The following is a 22,049-nucleotide window of genomic DNA, read 5'->3' as shown; positions in this document are numbered from 1 at the left end:
ACAAAGGTACTTTGAATAATTCTCCAAGCAACAGTAAGCCATAGAAAGCAAACTAGAAAACTTAAAATTTCCTGTCTTCTAAAATAATGCCCTTTTCAATCATTTGTAATTATTCCAAAAATAGAATACTTACGGATAAAGTATGAAGAAGCTGGCCTGTGATAGAATTCCATACTTTCAAAAGGAAATTGTTCACTGCAGTAATAACTGTGGTGTCATATCGATCCCAGGCCACCATAGTCACCTTAAGTTTGGTGACCTTGTCTTCTCCAGATGGCAAATTGTTCCTAAACAAAATAATTTCAGGGTTAATAGATATTGAACAAAGGAGCATCTAAATAGCAAATTATGAAAAAAAAATCTCTCTAGAAGCATGCAACTTTTTAGATAAAAAAATCCTAAACTATCTTTAGGATTTTTTTATCTAAAAAGTTGCATGCTTCTAGAGAGATTTTTTGGGGCTGGTGCACTGGGACAACCCAGAGGGAGGGTAGAGGAGGGAGGAGGGAGGAGGGTTCAGGATGGGGAACGCGGGTATACCTGTGGTGGACTCATTTCGATATTTGGCAAAACTAATACAATATTGTAAAGTTTAAAAATAAAATAAAATTAAAAAAAAAATCCTAAACTATCTTTAACTACACATGAAATAAAATAATAAAAGTATTAATATCACATAGGGCAACATCTATAGGCTTATTTTATGGAGGAAAAAAAACACAGAATGACAAAAATTTTATAGTTAGCTAAATGAGAGCAATAAAAAAGTGAAGTTAGAAAGGAATCTTTAGATACCTTGAAAAGTAAAATACAAGGCCATGTTGGCTACCAGAAAATATGAGGAAAACATAATTAAATGGATACTTTATTCCTTTAAATATTCATTTTGTGAAACTAAAATAGGTATACAAAAAAGCAGTAAGAAATTCAGTTAATTGATTTAATCAAATGACATTATCAGTAGCTGACTATGACTACAAAGTTGATTCTATATTGTTATTAATGGGAAAATAATTAATTTCAGGATCATACCCTAAAGAAACTGTTGTATCCTAAAGAGATAGGTAATTACGTATCTTCCAGTTAACAGTGAAGATGATCAAATGTAATTCTGATTAACTGTATTTATAATGTTGAGTAGAATACTAACGGAGAAGGCAATGGCACCCCTCTCCAGTATTTTTGCCTAGAAAATCCCATGGATGGAGGAGCCTGGTAGGCTGCAGTCCATGGGGTCGCTAGAGTCGGACATGACTGAGTGACTTCACTTTCACTTTTCACTTTCATGCATTGGAGAAGGAAATGGCAACCCACTCCAGTGTTCTTGCCTGGAGAATCCCAGGGACGGGGAAGCCTGGTGGGCTGCCGTCTATGGGGTCGCACAGAGTTGGACATGACTGAAGCGACTTAGCAGCAGCAGCAGCAGCGGGAATACTAACAATATGAAACATAAAGGTATTCTCAGTAAGTCAGGGAAATATCTAAAAATATGGTGACATTTAATATGGACAACCATCAAAGCTGCCTAGTATAAAAAAATATAAAAATGACTTATAGAAAACTAGGGCAGAGAATGATTCTATAGGCATTAGTAAAGCACAGAGATCTTTGGATCACAAGAGACCAGAAGTCTGAGTGACTCAGATATGTTCCTATCACCCAATCTGTCAATCAACGGTTAAAGACAGTGTTCTTAGAGACTAAACACAGATACAAATTTCTACCAATTAACTCCAAATTAAAAATATATTTGTTTTCATTATTAAATAGAACACAATAATGTAAAAGATAGTATACTATATGAGAATTACTAAAATATCTAACATCCAATCTTACCCAGTCATTTTAGTAGCCATATCTAGTACTATACTCTTCCATTCTTGTTGCTGATATTGCCAAATTCTTGCTGTTCCATCTCTACTTCCACTAACAAATCTTAAACTGCAAAAAAACAGTTAAAATATTCTTATTGCCTTTCTCTAGAATGGAAATCACTACTTTTCTAATTATAAAAGTAATACATTCATCCTCATACACTTCTGTGGATAATGAAAATGGTACACTTTGGGAAGCAGTTTGGCAGTTCCTCAAAATGATAAACAGTACCACATGACTCAACAATTCTACTCCTCCATAAGTATACAAGAGCAATGAAAACATAAGTTCACAGAAAAACATCTACACAAATATTCATTGTATTATTCATTATATTTCAAAAGTGATGACAACCTAAATGTTGATCAACTGGTAGATGGATAAACATATTGTATAGCCATACAATTGAATTCTTGACAGCCATAAAAGGAAATCAAATTCTTATACATGCTTCAACATGGATGAATCTTGAAAACATCATGCTAAGTAAAAAAAAGTCACAAAAGACCAAATACTGTATGATTCCATTTATATTAAACATCCAGAATAGGCAAATCTGCAAAAATAAAAAGTGGATTAATGGTTGTTCAGAGCTGAGGGTAGGGGTGTAGAAAGATGGGAAATTGAAAGCTAAAGGGTATGTATATTGGAATTCTTTTGGGGGCGATGACAATGTTCTAGGGATATGGGATTAAGAGATGCAAACTACTATGTATAAAATAGATAAGCAATAAGGATATAAGAGTAAAGCATGGAGAAATATAGTGATTATAATAACTTTAAATGAAGCATAATCTATAAAAATATTGAATCACCATCTTTTATACCTGAAATTAATATAATCTTATAAATCAAAAATATTTTAATTAAAAAATAAAATAAAGGTGATCATAGTGAAGGCTGCACAGCCCTGGGGATATATTTAAAACACTGAATTTTATGTGGAATGCATCTCAATAAAACTGAATAAAAATATATTCGTTAACCTATAACTATAACGTATCACTATCTGGAACTTCGTTTCTATTCTTTCAGACTTCATATATACACATACATTTATATATTCCTACTACAGGGAATAGAATTACAATACAAAGGAAGATCCCTTGGAGGAGGGCATGGCAATCCACTCCAGTATTCTTGCCTGGAGGATCCCATGGACAGAAAAGCCTGGAGGGCTACAGTCCATAGGGTCACAAAGAGTCGAACATGACTGAAGCGACTTACCACACACACACACACACACACTGACTTATAGTGTTTTTCCAGATGCTGCAACTAGAGTTTGCATGCCACGACGAAAATGGAAGATCCCATGTCCCAATGAAAATGGAAGACCCCATATCTTATGTGTTATACATATATCTACATATATTTTATGCATTCATGGCATACCTTTCTCTTAATATTTTCAATATTTCTAAGCTATGTGATTTGTCTGAGTTTTTTCAAATTATCACAAATCTCCAAAAAGTTTTCTAATGTATTAATTTAAAAAAGTATTCATAAGTGGACCTGCACAGTTCAAATCTATGTTTTTCAAAGGTCAACTGTATTTTGTAGATATATTTCTCTGTTTACAAATATAAAAGTTATCATCCCTTTCAATAATTATTCAACAATTGGATCTATCAAAATTTAATCAACCACTTAATGAACATTTTTACTATTTCCAGTCTTTGCCATTATAAATAATGCTGTGATGAATATCTCTATACACATCTTTGTGAAACCTTATATATATCTTTGCTGAGTCAAAGGACAGGCACATTTTTTAAAAAACAAAAACCTTGTTCCAACTTCAGATTTGGCCACAGATGCGCACACTAGGAGCTGTCAAATCAAGGACATTTTCCTAGTTTAATGGTATAACGGACTCTTTCATGAAGAATTTATACTTTTTCTGCATCTTTTCTCTATAATATTCCCCCTTCAGGGTAGGCACATTTTGAAAGCTTTTGACATACTGCCAAATTATTTCCCTAAAAAGTTCTTTTTTAAAAAACAATTTACAGTTATCATCAAAGTTGTGGGACAGTGCCTATTTTTCCTAAACCCTTGTCAATACTGGATGCTATGATTCTTCAATATCTTGTCATTCTGAAAGAAAAAATTGTTATTGTTATTCTAAATTGCATTTCTCTTGATTATTAGTAAAATTAGACATCTTTTGATATATGTACTGGCCACATAATTTAGATAAAATAATGTTTTGCATTTAAGGAAAAAGGTAAAGAATTTTAAAAATTCAGATACTCCTAGTATGAAAGAATAGTAGCTATACAAACTTTTACATGTATACTCAGTATGGTACAATAAAACAACCTTAAAAATTATTTGAAGGTTTTTTCATTCCTAATAAATATATCACTCTTGGTGGATCATTATTATTTACTCTTGCATTGAATGAAGATGAACACATTTATCATAGTAATCACCCGGTGTTTGAAAAGTATTTAATAGTAAAACATGGTCACTCACATAATGTCCTTATAGACAGATAAGGATACAAATTTATGCCAAGTGGATAAATTTTAAAATCTATTCTAGGTCAATCTGTAGGCCAAGGCAGAAAGTTATCACCTTCTGGGGATGATACATTTGAGAGGGTGCAAGAATACTTGTGTATAATTTCTGAGTTAACAGACATAGGAAATGTGTATCATATGAATAGTAGAGACAGTAACCAATCTAGATATTCAGAGGAAGACAGACAGCTAAAATCTAGAGGAGTCAGGAAAGGCTTCAGGTAGGGTATGAACCTTAAAAGAAAGACAGAACTTAGAGAAGAAAAAGAGACAGGAAGGAGAAGGAAATAAAAGGAAGGAGAGCAGAAGGGAAAGGGAAGACATAGGAGGGATAGAACAGGAGTGAAAGGAAGTAGGGTATGATTATTCCTGGTATGAGGTAAAGTATAAGCAAAAGAATGGATGAGAAAATGCATATGGACTATAATAATAATGATGACTAAATCAATTGGGCTGGATCTGAGTATTTAAATAGGGAATAGTAGATGAGAAAAGAATGTAGGCCTAAGTCCAGTTGTAGAGAATTCTGAATGTCAGGCTAAAACATCTGAATTCTATCCTACAGACAAAGAGGAAACACTAAAAATTTCTGAATAGAGCAAAGTTAATCTGACAGAAATGGATAAGACACATTTAGAAGGGAGAAGAATATTGAAGGTAATGGGTCAAATAATGGAATTCTTGACCAAGGTGGATGATAACGGAAAGGGAAAAAGCAAAATAAACAAAAAAAGAAATCATTCATACAGGAAGAATTGATAGACTATGGCTACTATTTGGATGGGAGCTTAGAAGATCTGGGATGAGAATGTCATCAAAAAGAGACAACAGCTTTCAGTTTAACTAGACAGAAATAAAACATCTATAGTAGACGTAGCTTTTTCTGAAGACATAGAGGTAAAATATGTAAAACATCTGTTTATACAGATATGCACTACATAATTACCTGTCTCCATTGTTACAGAACTGAACAGCAACAACTTTGTCCTAAGACATAAAACAAAAGGTTTGTGATTAGAATTAATTTATTTTTAAAATAAAGTACTCTTTTCCTCAAATTCACATGCAAAAGTATCATTAAGTGGATTTTTTTAATGTTATAATTTTCTTTTAAAAAAATCTCTAATTTTCTTTAAAAAAATTAATAAAGACTGAAATTATTAACTAAGGAGGAATAGTTATCAGCAGTAATTTGAGACAAACTTGTTTCTAAACATAAGCAAATCTGTTTCTAAACCAAAATCTCAAGAGACAAGATAGTTCTGAATAGGTATTAGTTTATTATATTCCCCATAATAAAACAACACACTAAAATGCCACTTTAAAATAATTCATTTAATAGTAGTTGAATTAAATTTTTCACTTAACCTTTTTTTAATTTCAGAAAACAAATCAGTCATTTGCTGTTTCTCACATGGTTTATTTAATTATTTTACAATGAATTCATTTGACAGTCTTTAGGTATCTTAACTTAGATACTGTTGTTTGAATCTTCCTTTATGACTAAACTACACTTATTACAAATATAATGTGTACTGTAGTGATTATACTATAGTAATGCACCTTCAAATGTGGTGAACATTTTCACAAACCACAATTATTGAACTAAATTTGAACTTAACTTCTTTTAATTTTTTTATTTGCACTTAAATTTTAATAAAAAGCTCAGATACTAAATGTCTTCATATTTAGTTACTTTTTCATTTTAAAACACATTAAACCATCTTCATATGTTCAGACATATCTGTGATTCACACTGTTCCATGATTTCACTGAGTATTTTTATCTGATAGATTCAGGACACTCACTGTCAGTTCCAATAACTAGTTTTAGATGTTAGGAAAGGACATCTTATTTTCAATGACTAACAGCTGCCACTAATTTCAACAGGGAATGTTTAAGTTTTCTGACCTTTTTTATCTGGGCCTCTGCCAAAAACCCTCTACCAATCAATTTTTCTTCATCTTTTCTCCCTCAATTATTTCCCATTTATTTATTACTTCCTCCTTTCTCAGCTCTCAATAAATGTGACCATACTGTATATACACCTTGCCTGGGTGGTAACTGTAAAGATGCCTCCTTTGTGTGGTCTAGCACAACTGGATTTTTCCTACTGGATACTCTCAAGATTGAGATTGTTATATATTTCCTAAGTTTTTGTATTTCACAATTTAAATAATATTCCAGGATTTTAGTATCTAGGAATAAGTTACAGCAAGTTGAGAGCTCAGCTTGGTTCAGTAACTCTTCATAAGCTGAATATTCAATTATGTTCATATGATAAGACAAAAGAAGGAGGTTGTTTCCAAAAGTTCAAGGAAAAGTTTCTAACAGGGGTCTCTGTTTTACTCAAGTTTCGGGAACATGAATGATTCTGGAACTCACAAAGTATCTTTTTTAAAATTTATCTTTCAGGGAAATTTTGTGTTTTACTGATATGTACTAATACTATTCCAAATCAATTAAGCATCAAAAGTAGTAGGAACAGTAATAGTAAGACTGTAAAGCTGAGTACTTTCAGATGCAGACTATATAGCTTTGACAATGAGGAACACGAGATCCACAGTGAGTTGAAACAAATATTCCCATTTTCAACAGTAAACAACTGTCTGGAGAAGAAGGTAAGGAAATAAAGAGGAGGAAGAAGTAAAAGGTATACAGGGATATAAATAAACAATAATGGCTCCAAAATTTCTTGTAAATGTCACACAACAGTGGAGAGAGCTTAAGAAGAAAATTCCCAGGCACCAATGGCTGTCACCCTAGTATAAAACTTCCCTGTATGGAAGGCTGTTGTTGACAATTAAATGGGATTAGATTTCAGGAGTCTGATGGCATTCTGAAAATAATCAAACTAAGACCAATGAGCTAAGTTCAGTAAAAAGAATTTTCTTCCTAAGATGTACCTTAATATGTCTTTTAATAAGTAGACTTCAAAGTAACAAACACTTATATGATTAATAAAGCAGGCTAAAACATGATTTTTTTAATAAATTATTACTGTAACATATATTTTTCCCTTCTCATATAGTCAGAAATTGTCTTAAATACTATAAGCATACTAAATCAGAATTTCATACCAATCTTCACCACTAAAGAGACATCTTACCATACAGTCTCAGGACCAATCTATATTAGATTAGAGATCAGCAAAGAAGAAATAAAACCGGCTTCCCATGGGTGTTTAAAAAGAAAGCATGATATTTAAGTTTTTCATTTTGTTCTTACCGTATGTGACTCTAATTCGGCAATTTTCTCAGGGATCTCAGAACCCAAATAATATATTCTAATCACATGGTCAGTGCTACCTGTTGTAATAAACATACCACCTAGAGGATTAAAAAATAAACAAACATTTAAGAAAATTATACCAAGAAACTTTCAAAACCCTCTGATTGCTTCCTTAGTTATACTTTACCTTATTAATAAAAAAGTCTTCAACAAACACAAAGTTATCTTCTAATTAAGGCATATTAATATCTCAGAGAAAAATAAGTAAAATTCAAGAAAAACAAGAGGAATATTTAAGGAACAACTATATCACTCACCCAATAAAAACACAACTTTTACACCAAATACAGGCCTTTGGATCATAAACACTAAAAGCCTTGAGGAATTCATTTCTTTATATCTTATAAAAACATAATGTTCCAAACTTATTTATAAAATAATCTATATTTACAATTCTCTGTATAGTGGCTGTAGTGGTTAAGGGTGAAAACTAGCAGCTTTTGGGATGATGAAAAAAATTCTAGAGATGGATGGTGGTAATATATGCAGAACAATGTGAATGTACTTAATGCCATAGAACTGTACACTTAAAAATGTTTCTTAAAATGGAAAATTTAATGCTATATTTTACACCAACAAAAAATAGAAGGTTAATTAGCATACAATTCTTAACAGCAGTAGAAAAACACTGTTTACATACTGAGAACGGGTCTTCTATACGAAGCCACAGTACATGTTTTCTGAAAAGTCAGGGTAGGATTTTCATGTTGAATTATGTGTGAGTGTTGGGGGAAGGCTGTACTTTCTACCAACTAAATTCATTGTTACATAAAAACATATTAATTGTAAATAAGAAAAAAACTCAAATTCTATGATATGTTAATTAGAATTCACAAAGGTCTACTATAACATTTTTAGTATGTGTCTATTAATTCTTGAACATAGGCATTTTCTCCAAAAACCTGAAAAATATTTTACAACTGAAAAATCTTTTATAACTGGATTATTCAATATTTTAGGCACTAAAAAAAACACTCAATTTTTATACATACCAGAACTGAAAGATGAACAAGATATCTGAACTCCAGGTCTAGATCTCTCAGTAAATTTCACTGGGCGATCTCTAAGAGAAAAGTAAGATGTTTTTATTTTTCATCATGTTCTTTTAATGTACAAGAATTTTAGCACACTGCTAGACATTGACAGATTTATCATCAATATTATAGAAAGCACAAAACTGAGGTAGTCAAAAGGTACTATTTCCACTATTGAAGTTAAAAATGCATTTAAACTTACAAACATACTTTATGCCACCAGTATTATTATTTTAGCTTTACAAATAAGTTACCATGTTACTTACTACCACCATGAAAAAAAGTTCAAGGTGTTCTTACCACAGTAAGAAATGAAACAAATACTCCTTATCAAAATTTTGTGTATAGTCTCTTCAACATTGGTTTCATAAAAAATTTACTCTAAAATCTCTAACATCCAATTGAAGTCAGTATGGATGTGTACACACACATCCATGCACACATAATTTACATATTTAATACATGAACTATCAAGAATCTCTCAAGATGATAAAGAAAAATGAACATTCTTTTCATAAAATTTTTAACAAAATTCTAAACTTACTTAAACTTCATTGTTTTCACATGCCATTGCCAGAAACAGATTGTTCCATCAGCACCAGTAGAAGTGAGGTATCTGGTTGTGCCTTTAGTTGATGGACAAAACTGGAAAAAAAATTCTAATTAGAATAGAAATCTTTCATGTTTCAACTTAATTTCAGTTTCAAGAAATTAGTTATTTAAATTTCCTAGATTAATGGACATCTTATTAAAAATTAAAATATAAAAAAACTGTAGAGAAAGTCAGTCATTTAATTTAGGATGAAATATTTTAGTCCTAAAGACACTTATTTAAAAATTATTCAATACAACACTTAAAGATTATTATTTCACTGCTTTTAAAGGAGAAAACACAAAGTCATTACTAGTTAAACCATTATAAATCTGCTGAATACATGCTTATATACCAACAACATAAAATTTTTATAGTTTACCCGAAAAAGGCATCAAAAGAAAATCTAAAAATCAGTAACTAGGAAGGTACAAGTCTAAGTATTTGGGTTTTAACATTTTAAACTCTTGACTTCAATGAAGTACAATGGAAATTTTGGCATTTTAAAATCTAAATCATTTTCATGTACATGGATAATATAAGTCAAATGTCTGTATGTATCATTGTGGAAAAAAGATTTAAAAATATAAATTGAGTTGCCAATTTGAAGTATGACTACTATTCCAGATAAACCACAGATGGTCTTAGTCACGTAGGATTCTCAAGCTCTAACACTCAATATTTTAGACATCCTCAGAAGAGAATAAGGGGAAAGTTAACTGTACTCCTGATGTCTGGCACACAGGAAGACTGAAAATCAAACCAGGGTCTCGAGCATGCCCATGAGTTTTAAAAATCCCAAATGAGGAATTTCCTGGCAATCCAGTGGTTAGGACTCAGTGCTTTCACTGCCGTATCCTGGGTTCAATTTCTGGTTGGGGAACTAAGATCCTATAAGCCATGCAGCATGGCCAAATAAATAATTTTAAAAAATTAAAATTCCAAATAAACATAATGAATACCTTCCACTGAGATGAAGATTAAGGATCAAGATGAATATGACTTGAATAAATTTTAAATTCATATCAAAAGCAAAAAATCATTATAGGTATTAGAAGTCATTTATTTAGTTTTCTTGTTTGGAAGCACAGAACTTCTAAATACTACAAAGCTTAAATCAAACAAAAAATATCAATTAATATTATCCATTAAGAGCTGATAAATAGTAAAGAAACCAGTGCTCAGGTAGTACACTTATATATTCATTTCTGAGCTACAGAAGCTTGCATCAGAAAGCTTAATCCACAATCTATAGCAGAAGCCTCCAAATTATAGCCCATACACCAAATCCAGTTTCCTGCTTGTTTATGTAAATAAAGTTTTATTGGTACACAGTCAGCTTAAACTGGCTGTGGTTGCTTTGCACTACAACAGCAAAGTAGTTGCTGCTGCAGCTGTCGCTTCAGTCATGTCTGACTCTGTGCAACCCCATAGATGGCAGCCCACCAGGCTCCCCCGAACCTGGGATTCTCCAGGCAAGAACACTGGAGTGGGTTGCCATTTCCTTCTCCAAGGCATGTAAGTAAAAAGTGAAAGTGAAGTTGCTCAGTATGAAATAGAGGCCATATGGTCTGCAAAGCCTAATATATTTACTATCTGGCTGGTAAATATGCTGATCTAGGATCTACAGGAATGAGACAATAAAATATGAAATAGTATGATTTTATGCAGATGACACCACCCTTATGGCAGAAAGTAAAGAAGAACTAAAGAGCCTCTTGATGAAAGTGAAAGAGGAGAGTGAAAAAGTTGGCTTAAAGCTCAACATTCAGAAAATTAAGATTGTGGCATCCAGTCCCATCACTTCATGGCAGATAGATGGGGAAACAGTGGAAACAGTGGCCGACTTTATTTTTCTGGGCTCCAAAATCACTGCAGATGATGATTACAGCCATGAAATTAAAAGATGCTTACTCCTTGGAAGGAAAGTTATGACCAACCTAGATAGCATATTAAAAAGCAGAGACATTCTTTTGCCAACAAAGGTCCGTCTAGTCAAGGCTATGGTTTTTCTAGTGGTTATGTATGGATATGAGAGTTGGACTATAAAGAAAGCTGAGCGCCGAAGAATTGATGCTCTTGAACTCTGGTGTTAGAGAAGACTCTTGAGAGTCCCTTGGACTGCAAGGAGATCCAACCAGTCCATCCTAAAGGAGATCAGTCCTGGGTGTTCATTGGAAGGACTGATGTTGAAGCTGAAACTCCAATATTTTGGCCACCTGATATGAAGAGCTGACTCATTGGAAAAGACCCTGATGCTGGGAAAGATTGAGGGCGGGAGGAGAAAGGGACAACAGAGGATGAGATGGTTGGATGGCATCATCGACTCGATGGACATGGGTTTGGGTGGACTCCGGGAGTTGGTGATGGACAGGGAGGCCTGGCGTGCTGTGGTTCATGGGGTCACAAAGAGTCGGACACTACTGAATGACTGAACTGAACTGAACTGATTAAGTTTGAAGAAATACTAAAACCTTTATTATCCTCATTATACTTTAACTTTTTCAATCACAAAAGGGAATTCAGTTCATAAATGTATCTATTTTTGTATTTAATGTATTTTTAATTAATTAATTATTTTTGGCTGCACTGGGTCTTCATTACTATGAATGAGCTTTCTCTAGTTGCAGCAAGCGGGGACTACTCTTCATTATGGTGCATAGGCTTCTCATCATAGTGGCTTCCCTTGTACAGCATAGGATCTAGACATGTGGGTTTTAGTAGTTGCAGCTTGCCGGCTCTAGAGCATGGACTCAGTAGTTGTGGCACCTGGGCTTAGTTGCCCTGCAGAATGTGGGATCTTCTGGTACCAAGGACTGAACTCAAGTTCCCTGCATTAACAGGCAGACTCCCAACCACTGGACTACCAAGGAAGCCCCATTTTTGGGTTGTTTTTAAATGAGAAATCATGTTTAAGATTAGAAAATTAAAACACATGTGCATTTTTGAATATAATTTTTATTACATTACAATTACAATTTTAATACATAGTTATTGAATAAAAGCTAGGAAATACAGAAAAACAGAACAAAAGCTATTCATAATCCCACTATCCAGAGGCAACCACTATTAACACCATACCATGTTACTTCAATTTTATTTAAAGAAGAAAGAAACTGAAAAAATAATAATATACTACAATGTTAATAGAGATAATTAGCAAAGAATAAAACATATAGAATGCATGCTAAATGATAATTATTACTATGAACAATAGTAATAACTGTTCGGCTGCGATGGCGCAGAGCGTGGCCAAGAGACCTACCCCACATCCAAGGTCAGGGGCAGAAGCCGGGAGGACCCCATGCCCGAGGGACAGTGGCCAGGAGGAGTTACCCCACGTCCGAGGTCAGTGGCAGTGGCCAAGAGTGCCATGCTGCGACGGCGCAGGAATGGCCAAGAGGACCTACCCTACGTCTGAGATCAGGGGCGGCAGCTGAGAGGAGCTACCCCACGTCCGAGGTCAGGGGTGGCGGCCGAGAGCGCCAGGCTGCGACAGCCCAGGAGAGGCTGAGAGGAGCTACCCCACGACCGAGGTCAGGGGCGGCAGCCGGGAGGAGCAACCTCACATCCAAGGAGTAGTGGCTGCGGGGGTGGCAGGAGGGCCTACAGGAGCTATTCCACATTCAAAGCAGGAGGGGCGGCGGTAAGGAGATACCCCTCATCCAAGGTAAGGAGCAGCGGCTGCAATTTGCTGGAGCAGCAGTGAAGAGATACCCCACGTCCAAGGTAAGAGAAACCCAAGTAAGATGGTAGGTTGTTGCAAAAGGGCATCAGAGGGCAGACACACTGAAACCATAATCACAGAAAACTAGTCAAACTAATCACACTAGGACTGCAGCCTTGTCTAATTCAATGAAACTAACCCATGCACTTGGGGCCACCCAAGACGGGTGGATCATAGTGGAGAGGTCTGACAGAATGTGGTCCACTGGAGAATGGAATGGTAAACCATGTCAGTATTCTTGCCTTAAGACCCAATGAACAGTATGAAAAGGCTAAATGATAGGACACTAAAAGAGGAACTCCCCAGATCAGTAGGTGCCCAATACGCTACTGGAGATCAGTTATTTCTGGAGAAATAACTACAGAAAGAATGAAGGGATGGAGCCAAAGAAAAAAGAATACCCAGTTGTGGATGTGACTGGTGATAGAAGCAAGGTCCGATGCTTTAAAGAGCAATATTGCATAGGAACCTGGAATGTCAGGTCCATGAATCAAGGCAAATTGGAAGTGGTCAAACAAGAGATGGCAAGAGTGAATGTCGACATCTAGGAATCAATGAACTAAAATGGACTGGAATAGGTGAATTTAACTCAGATGACCATTATATCTACTACTACGGTCAGGAATCCCTCAGAAGAAAGGGTGTAGCCATCATGGTCAACAAAAGGGTCCGAAATGCAGTACTTGGATGCAATCTCAAAAACGACAGAATGATCTCTGTTCGTTTCCAAGGCAAACCATTCAATATCACAGTAATCCAAGTCTATGCCCCAACCAGTAATGCTGGAGAAGCTGAAGTTGAACGGCTCTATGAAGACCTACAAGACCTTTTAGAACTAACATCCAAAAAAGATGTCCTTTTCATTATAGGGGACTGGAATGCAAAAGTAGGAAGTCAAGAAACACCTGGAGTAACAGGCAAATTTGGCCTTGGAATACGGAATGAAGCAGGGCAAAGACGAATAGAGTTTTGCCAAGAAAATGCACTGGACATAACAAACACCCTCTTCCAACAACACAAGAGAAGACTCTACACATGGACATCACCAGATGGTCAACACCGAAATCAGACTGATTATATTCTTTGTAGCCAAAGATGGAGAAGCTCTATACAGTCAACAAAAACAAGACCAGGAGCTGACTGTGGCTCAGACCATGAACTCCTTATTGCCAAATTCAGACTTAAATTGAAGAAAGTAGGGAAAACCACTAGACCATTCAGGTATGACCTAAATCAAATCCCTTATAATTATACAGTGGAAGTGAGAAATAGATTTAAGGGCCTAGATCTGATAGATAGAGTGCCTGATGAATTATGGACGGAGACATTACATTGCACAGGAAACAGGGATCAAGACCATCCCCATGGAAAAGAAATGCAAAAAAGCAAAATGGCTGTCTGGGGGGGCCTTACAAATAGCTGTGAAAAGAAGAGAAGCGAAAAGCAAAGGAGAAAAGGAAAGATATAAGCATCTGAATGCAGAGTTCCAAAATAGCAAGGAGAGATAAGAAAGCCCCCACCTCAGTGATCAATGCAAAGAAATAGAGGAAAACAACAGAATGGGAAAGACTAGACATCTCTTCAAGAAAATTAGACATACCACGGGAACATTTCATGCAAAGATGGGCTAGATAAAGGACAGAGATGGTATGGACCGAACAGAAGAAGAAGATATTAAGAAGAGGTGGCAAGAATACACAAAAGAACTGTACAAAAAACATCTTCATGACCCAGATAATCACGATGGAATGATCACTCACCTAGAGCCAGACATCCTCGAATGTGAAATCAAGTGAGCCTTAGAAAGCATCACTACGAACAAAGCTAGTGGAGGTGATGGAATTCCAGAAGAGCTATTTCAAATCCTAAAAGATGATGCTGTGAAAGTGCTGCACTCAGTATACCAGCAAATTTGGAAAACTCAGCAGTGGCCACAGGCCTGGAAAAGGTCAGTTTTCATTCCAATCCCAAAGAAAGGCAATGCCAAAGAATGCTCAAACTACTGCACAATTGCACTCATCTCACACGCTAGTAAAGTAACGCTCAAAATTCTCCAAGCCAGGCTTCAGCAATACATCAACCGTAAACTTCCAGATGTTCAAACTGGTTTTAGAAAAGGCAGAGGAACCAGAGATCAAATTGCCAACATCTGTTGGATCATAGAAAAAGCAAAAGAGTTCCAGAAAAGCATCTATTTCTGCTTTATTGACTATGTCAAAGACTTTGACTGTGTGGATCACAAGAAACTGTGGAAAATTCTGAAAGAGATGGGAATACCAGACCACCTGACCTGCCTTTTGAGAAACCTATATGCAGGTCAGGAAGCAATAGTTAGAACTGGACATGGAACAACAGACTGGTTCCAAATAGGAAAAGGAGTACCTCAAGGCTGTATATTGTCCCCCTGCTTATTTAACTTATATGCAGAGTACATCATGAGAAATGCTGGGCTGGAAGAAGCACAAGCTGGAATCAAGATTGCCAGGAGAAATGTCAATAACCGCAGGTATGCAGATGACACCACCCTTATGGCAGAAAGTGAAGAAGAACTAAAAATCCTCTTGATGAAAGTGAAAGAGGAGAGTGAAAAAGTTGGCTTAAAGCTTAACATTCAGAAAACGAAGATCATGGCATCTGGTCCCATCACTTCATGGGAAATAGATGGGGAAACAGTGGAAACAGTGTCAGACTTTATTTTTCGGGGCTCCAAAATGACTGCAGATGGTGACTGCAACCCTGAAATTAAAAGACGTTTACTCCTTGGAAGAAAAGTTATGACTAACCTAGATAGCATGTTGAAAAGCAGAGACATTACTTTGCCAAAAAAGGTCTGTCTAGTCAAGGCTATGATTTTTCCAGTGGTCATGTATGGATGTGAGAGTTGGACTGTGACGAAAGCTGAGTGCCAAAGAATTGATGCTTCTGAACTGTGGTGTTGGAGAAGCCTCTTGAGAGTTCCTTGGACTGCAAGGAGATCCAACCAGTCCATTCTGAAGGAGATCAGCCCTGGAATTTCTTTGGAAGGAATGATGCTAAAGCTAAAACTCCAGTACTTTGGCCACCTCATGCGAAGAGTTGACTAACTGGAAAAGACTCTGATGCTGGGAGGGATTGGGTGCAGGAGGAGAAGGGGATGACAGAGGATGAGATGGCTGGATGGCATCACTGTCCCTATGGACATGAGTCTGAGTGAACTCCGGGAGTTGGTGATGGACAGGGAGGCCTGGCGTGGTGCAATTCATGGGGTCACAAATAGACATGACTGAGCAACTGAACTGAACTGAACTGAACTGACTATGAACAAAAATGAAAGAGTGCTGGTGTGGTAATGAATACAATTTTAAAATAGTAAGTTAATCAGAGGAAGTTTCCCTGGGAAAAGTGACAGGCATTTCCATCATTTGGAAAGTAAGGGAATACATCATATGACGATCCAAAGAGGACCATTTCCAAGATATAGAACAGCAAAAGCAAGGGCAGGGGTGTAGCTAGAGTGGTTTAAAGAAGCAGCTAAAGCAGAATGATAACAAGCAATAGGAGATATGTTCAAAGAGAGCAAGGGGCTGAGAATGTAAGGTTTTGTGGGTCACTGTAAAACCTTCAGCTTTAACTCTGAATTTGGAGGCTATTAAAGCTTCTGAGCACCAGTGACATGATTTAATTTCCTTTTTTTAAACCTCCGTCTTAAAATCATTTATGTATCTATGCAGAGGCTAGACGTGGGCAGGAAAGAGGGATGGGAAGAAACAGGTAGATCAGTTAGAAGTCTGTTTCAATAATGTAGGTCACAAATGATGGTGGTTTGAAATACAGTAGTAATGACAAAGGTCATGAGAATTTGTTCAGATTCTGGATATATTTTGAGGGTAGAGTCAACATGATTTGCTAACAAGTTAGATATGCAATGTGAGAAACAAAAAGTCAGGGATGATTACTCTGAGCAACTGAAAGGATGAAGTTGTCATTTGTTTATATGGGAAAAGGTTTGGGAGGAGCAAATATGAGGAAGGAAGACAGGGATTCAACTTTGAAGATGTTGAGTTTGAGATGCCTTGCAGACCTTCATGTGATGATGCTAACTAGGTAATTGAATGTACAAGTATGGAGCTAAAAGATAGGCCCCAAGATGGAAGTACACATTTGGAGTTATCAGCTTACAGATGAAATTTAAAGCCATGAGACTTGATGCGATCACTAAGGGAAAGAATGTTATAGAAAAGTGGTCCATACAAAAGCAACACAAAAAACAAAAACAAAAGAGGTCCATGGATCTCTAGGGCACTTACACACACAAATGAAATGAGATAGAAACTAGAAAATGAAACTATGATGGAGCAAAACAGTTCCATAAACATTTTCAGTAGTAACAAATATTCATATTTTTCATGTTGTATGAGACTATCTCCAAATTTCAGAAATAGTCTGTCAGATAGGATGGTGAGAACACAAGTAACTAGTAATATCCCAAAACAAAATCCAATAGATAATTTCAACCAATCAAAAATTTGACGTATAAATTTTCAAATCCAATATACATTGAACCCAATTCTTGCTAGTGCCTCATAAACAGGTGATATTATTTAAATATTAAAACAAAAATTGCCTGGCATACTTTTTAGTGACTAAAGAACAAAGAAAATTCAATGGGAGTAATTATCTCATCCACAAAAGTGGTCTCCTTGACCAAACTAAAAGACAGTGTCAAAAGGATTCCTCTGTTTTGCTGTCAACACAAAGAAGAAAACAAAGTTCTTTGAGGAGTATCCAGGACTTTCACTACCAATGTCTGGTAAAAACACTATATGGACAAATATTTAAAAAGCTGATGTACGTCAAACATCAAGTTGAAATAAGAAATTACTGAAAATAAGAATAAAAAATTCCCAAATATTAAACTACACACAACACAAAATCTGAACTGACAAGCATTTTGCATTAAATATTAACACACAGTATGCCAATATTCAAGTTAGAAACTATTCGTATCCTGCCTAAAAGGTATCAGTGTTCCTTAAGGCAATTCCAAGTCTTGTCCCTTGTTCACAAATACAAATGAGATAAATAAGATGTCTTACACTGTACTCAAAAAACCTTTTAAATAACCGTTTTACTTGTCTCTAAACAGAACAGATTTATACGAAAAAGGAACTTTAAACTGCATACCTGTCTGCAAGATAGGGACAAAGCCCTTAAGAGATGAAAATTTTTCTGTTGCCATTCTTTATATTATCCAAACAATGTAACAAAAAACAAGAAAATTCTCATTCTTATATATATTAGAGGTATCTTTGTATTTTTCTTACCTGTATGGAAGTGATAGAAGCTGAATGTCCCTGAAGGACTGCAACTGGCGCACAAGTTCGAAGACACCACACTCTCACAACTTTATCACAACTGCCTGCGGCAATGAGAGTATTTTCATAGTTAACAGCCATGTCAGAAATTTCAGCAGAGTGCCCTCGAAGTGTAGCAAGAAGGCGTCCATCATCTGTTGCCCAGATTTTCACCAAACAGTCATCGGAACCCTACATCAACACAAAAGGACAAAAGATTTACAATGAAACAGAAATTCGCCCCCTCACAAAGGGGTCCAAAAACAAAAAAGCAAAAACGAAGTGAGGATTTTATTAAGGTTGCTTCTAAGCATTTACTTTTTAGTCTATTTTCTTCATATAATATGGATCTAATAGCAAATATAAAAGATGTCCAAATAATAGCACTGACACTCTAAAATGATAATGGCATATGTGAAGAACTCCTCAAAGCTACCACCAATTCTGACAATTCAAAACATTTTTAACTCACATTTAAGTGTGGTGGCATTAAGTATATCTGCCATTATTTCTTTCCTTACACCTGACAGTCTTTTTTCTTAATTGCTTGAATATTTTGAATATTTTTTTCTCTACAAATACTTAAAACTTTAACCTAAAATCTACATGCATTTCTCAGTAAACATGAGGCTATGTTATAACCTCTGGTGAAACTATTATGAACTTCCTCATGAGAATTTCGAAAGAGCTTTAAAATATTAAAAAGCAATTTTACTCTAATGTGGTAGATAAGCTATCTGTTTATAAAAAAATTAAAATCATCATCCTCATCCTCATCATCAACAACATCCATATATTCATTTTGAAGTCAAGAAAACCTCAGTGGAAGAATCTGTAATGAACTCCAAGAAGTCGAACTACTCAAAATACAAACCACTTCCTTTGTTTTAGCATAGGAATTTAAAAAGAAAATTATGCCATTACCTACACTTTTACATTAACTTAGTACTGAAACAATGAGACTAAGCCTTAACTTGGAAACATTAGTGTGCTACAATTTTGTACAAAAAAGCATACAATATGATCTAGTTAATAAAAATCCAATTTTAAAAATAGTGCTGAATACAGAGAGAGATATATACAATATTACAATATATAATCTTTGTTACTAACTGTGTAGTTCAACTACTCAACTATAAGGATGATGTAATCATTAATTAAGCGGAACTGACACCAATTATGCTAAATGGCAAATGAAAGATGCATTTTAATGTTTGCTAAAATAGAATGAAATCAAATTAAGTAGATAAAACTTCATTCACATAAATTAACCACCTCTAGAATATAAGGCCTTCTGATGATTTAATTTTTAAAAACATTAGATTTCCCAAATGATAGAAGTCATTATAGTTCATCCATTTACTTACATAAAAAGAGAAAAGATTTTCAATTTCAATTTATTTTTTTCTTGCATTCATGTGTCTAAAAAGGAAGAGCTGCTTACAAAGCATAATTCAATGCCATGAAGCCTAGCTTCCATTGTTGTAAATCTCTAATATGCAAGTGTCATAAATTTTAAACTCACTGTAAAAATTCTTCTCCCACTTCTGTCAAATGCTACACAGTAGACAGATGACAAGTGACCCAGAATTCTCTTATGCATCTTAATGTGCTGGTAAGCAGCTGAAGGGAAAATATGGCTGAAACGACTACATCCGGTTAATTGCCTGGCTGAGGTGATATTCACTGAAAAACATAAAACAGAAGATTCACTTCTTAAAACCTAAAAGCAAAACCTACATTTAAAGTTAAATCACCAATATTATGATGAAACAAAAGAGGGTACACACACAACAGCAATTCTATGCTGTGAGAAGTCTAAATTCCATCATACATTTCACGATTTACAAACTCAAGTTCATTACCACAAAGCCCCTAAGAATACTTTGTTTTAAATCCCAGAAGTCTGATTTTCTGTTTGCTTTCCTATGGTTTCTCAAGTACAATCCCATTTTGCTTTCCTTGGTTCACTATAGTCAAAGAAACTGTAAATTTAAATATATAAATAAATCTTACTATAACATGAAAGAACTTTAGAATAAAGACAGCATTTGGTTAAGTATAACACATCTTAAAAACTATATAGGAAATTTTATGAACTCCTGTCCTACCTTCTCACACCTGTCCACACCATAAACAGTTGTCCCTAAAAATTTATTAAGAGTATTACAAGAGGTTCATACAGTAAAAAGAGGAAGAAGCCTATAACACCACATAGGTTTTCAGTAACAATGCTTTCTAGACTTATCTATAGGTTTTCCCCATTTCTGGTTTCAGAAACTATAGACTACCCCTCTAGTTATCAATGAACTTTTGAGGTTTCATCTCCTATAAGATCATCTTAGATCCTGTCTCCTTTTTTGTTTTGTGATCTAATTTTCTTAAAAAGCAGCTAGAATAAAGCATAAATCTGCACAATTCTCCAAATACTATGTGGATTCTTCTCACTTCCCTAAAACAAAGATCTTGTTCCCTATGTAAGTATATACAAGCATCTACTTGCTGGGTGAAATTCCTCCGGTATTCCACATCCCATAAACTGTATTTTAATCAAAACATAGAAACCTTCTGATCTTGAGGCAAGGCAAAATTTTACCATACTGCATAAATAAAAGTATAAATAATACCTTTATGTTGAACCAAGGCAAAATATAAGCCAAGAACTGTGATTAATACAATTAGAACCATGCCACAAATAAAAATAAAAAACCTTTCAACATCTCAATCTTTTTTCAGGCAGAGGTCAACTTAACAGTCACCTTAAATTGACAAAATTATAAAAAACGAATGATGAATGGCAAAATCCAACTTTGAATGTAAAACATAAGAACACATTGGAGATCTGAGGATTTATATCGAGATGCTAAGTAAATAATGGTAGAAAATCCATAACCATCAGTACTATGTAAGAAGATTCCTTTTTGGCAGTTGCTTCCCATCCCAAACTCTAGAAATATCCACAACTCTAAGTTGGGAAGAGCAGGCATTAAAGTCTGAAAATTATAGAAGTTATCTTCATTCTCTAGTCAAATATTTCTTACTGCTCTGAGTTCCTTGAAATAATCAACCATTACTTCTGCTTTGCTTTTCTACGTTCATATTTTGTAAGTAAATAGAGGAAAAGGTGTATTACTTTAAGGAAGGATTTCTCAACCTTGGAACTACTGGACTTAGGAACTTTGAGACTGGTGAATCTTTGTTGTAGGGGGGCTATCTGTCTATTGTAGAATGTTTAGCAGCATACCTGGCCTCTACCCAACAGATGCTATTAACACCCCATCACCAAAAACTTGTGACATGCAAAAACATCCCAGACATTGCCAAACATCTCCTTGGGGGAAAAATTGCCCCTGGTTAAAAATCCATTTGAAGTTTAAGAACTAAAAGCAACATAATCAACATGAAGAATAAACCAGAAAATCAGATGGAGAAAGAATCAGAATTATAGAATATATGATAAACTATTCTATAAAAATTAATAATTAAAATTGGAAACTACCTCAGTGTGGAACAATTATGAACTACAAAGCAAGAAATATGAACTTCAAAATATATGATGACTTAAATTATTTAAAAATACGTATATATGTGCATAAACACCAGAAAGGAAAAGAAAAATGAAACCAACCACTTTGTGATAAAAGTATAGATTTTTTTTTTTAAGTTTCA

At 35.0% G+C, this 22,049-nt stretch overlaps 1 protein-coding gene across 4 annotated transcripts in view; it reads right to left on the bottom strand.

Moving 5' to 3' along the window:
* BRWD3 (bromodomain and WD repeat domain containing 3) overlaps window positions 1-22,049 on the bottom strand; it is a 156,857-nt gene that overhangs the window by 74,178 nt on the left and 60,630 nt on the right. For all 4 annotated transcript variants that reach the window (XM_019956005.2, XM_070783702.1, XM_070783703.1 and 1 more), the window contains 8 exons: window positions 19,906-20,066; window positions 18,351-18,572; window positions 9,273-9,373; window positions 8,687-8,757; window positions 7,632-7,732; window positions 5,350-5,390; window positions 1,837-1,941; window positions 134-287 (listed from right to left, as the gene is read on the bottom strand). In XM_019956005.2, coding sequence (XP_019811564.1) covers window positions 134-287; window positions 1,837-1,941; window positions 5,350-5,390; window positions 7,632-7,732; window positions 8,687-8,757; window positions 9,273-9,373; window positions 18,351-18,572; window positions 19,906-20,066 — 956 coding nt within the window. The remainder of the gene's footprint in view (window positions 1-133; window positions 288-1,836; window positions 1,942-5,349; window positions 5,391-7,631; window positions 7,733-8,686; window positions 8,758-9,272; window positions 9,374-18,350; window positions 18,573-19,905; window positions 20,067-22,049) is intronic.

The sequence above is a fragment of the Bos indicus genome, chromosome X (assembly GCF_029378745.1).
Source record: "Bos indicus isolate NIAB-ARS_2022 breed Sahiwal x Tharparkar chromosome X, NIAB-ARS_B.indTharparkar_mat_pri_1.0, whole genome shotgun sequence".
NCBI lineage: Eukaryota > Metazoa > Chordata > Mammalia > Artiodactyla > Bovidae > Bos > Bos indicus.
This window is presented reverse-complemented; position numbering and strand designations above follow the sequence as displayed.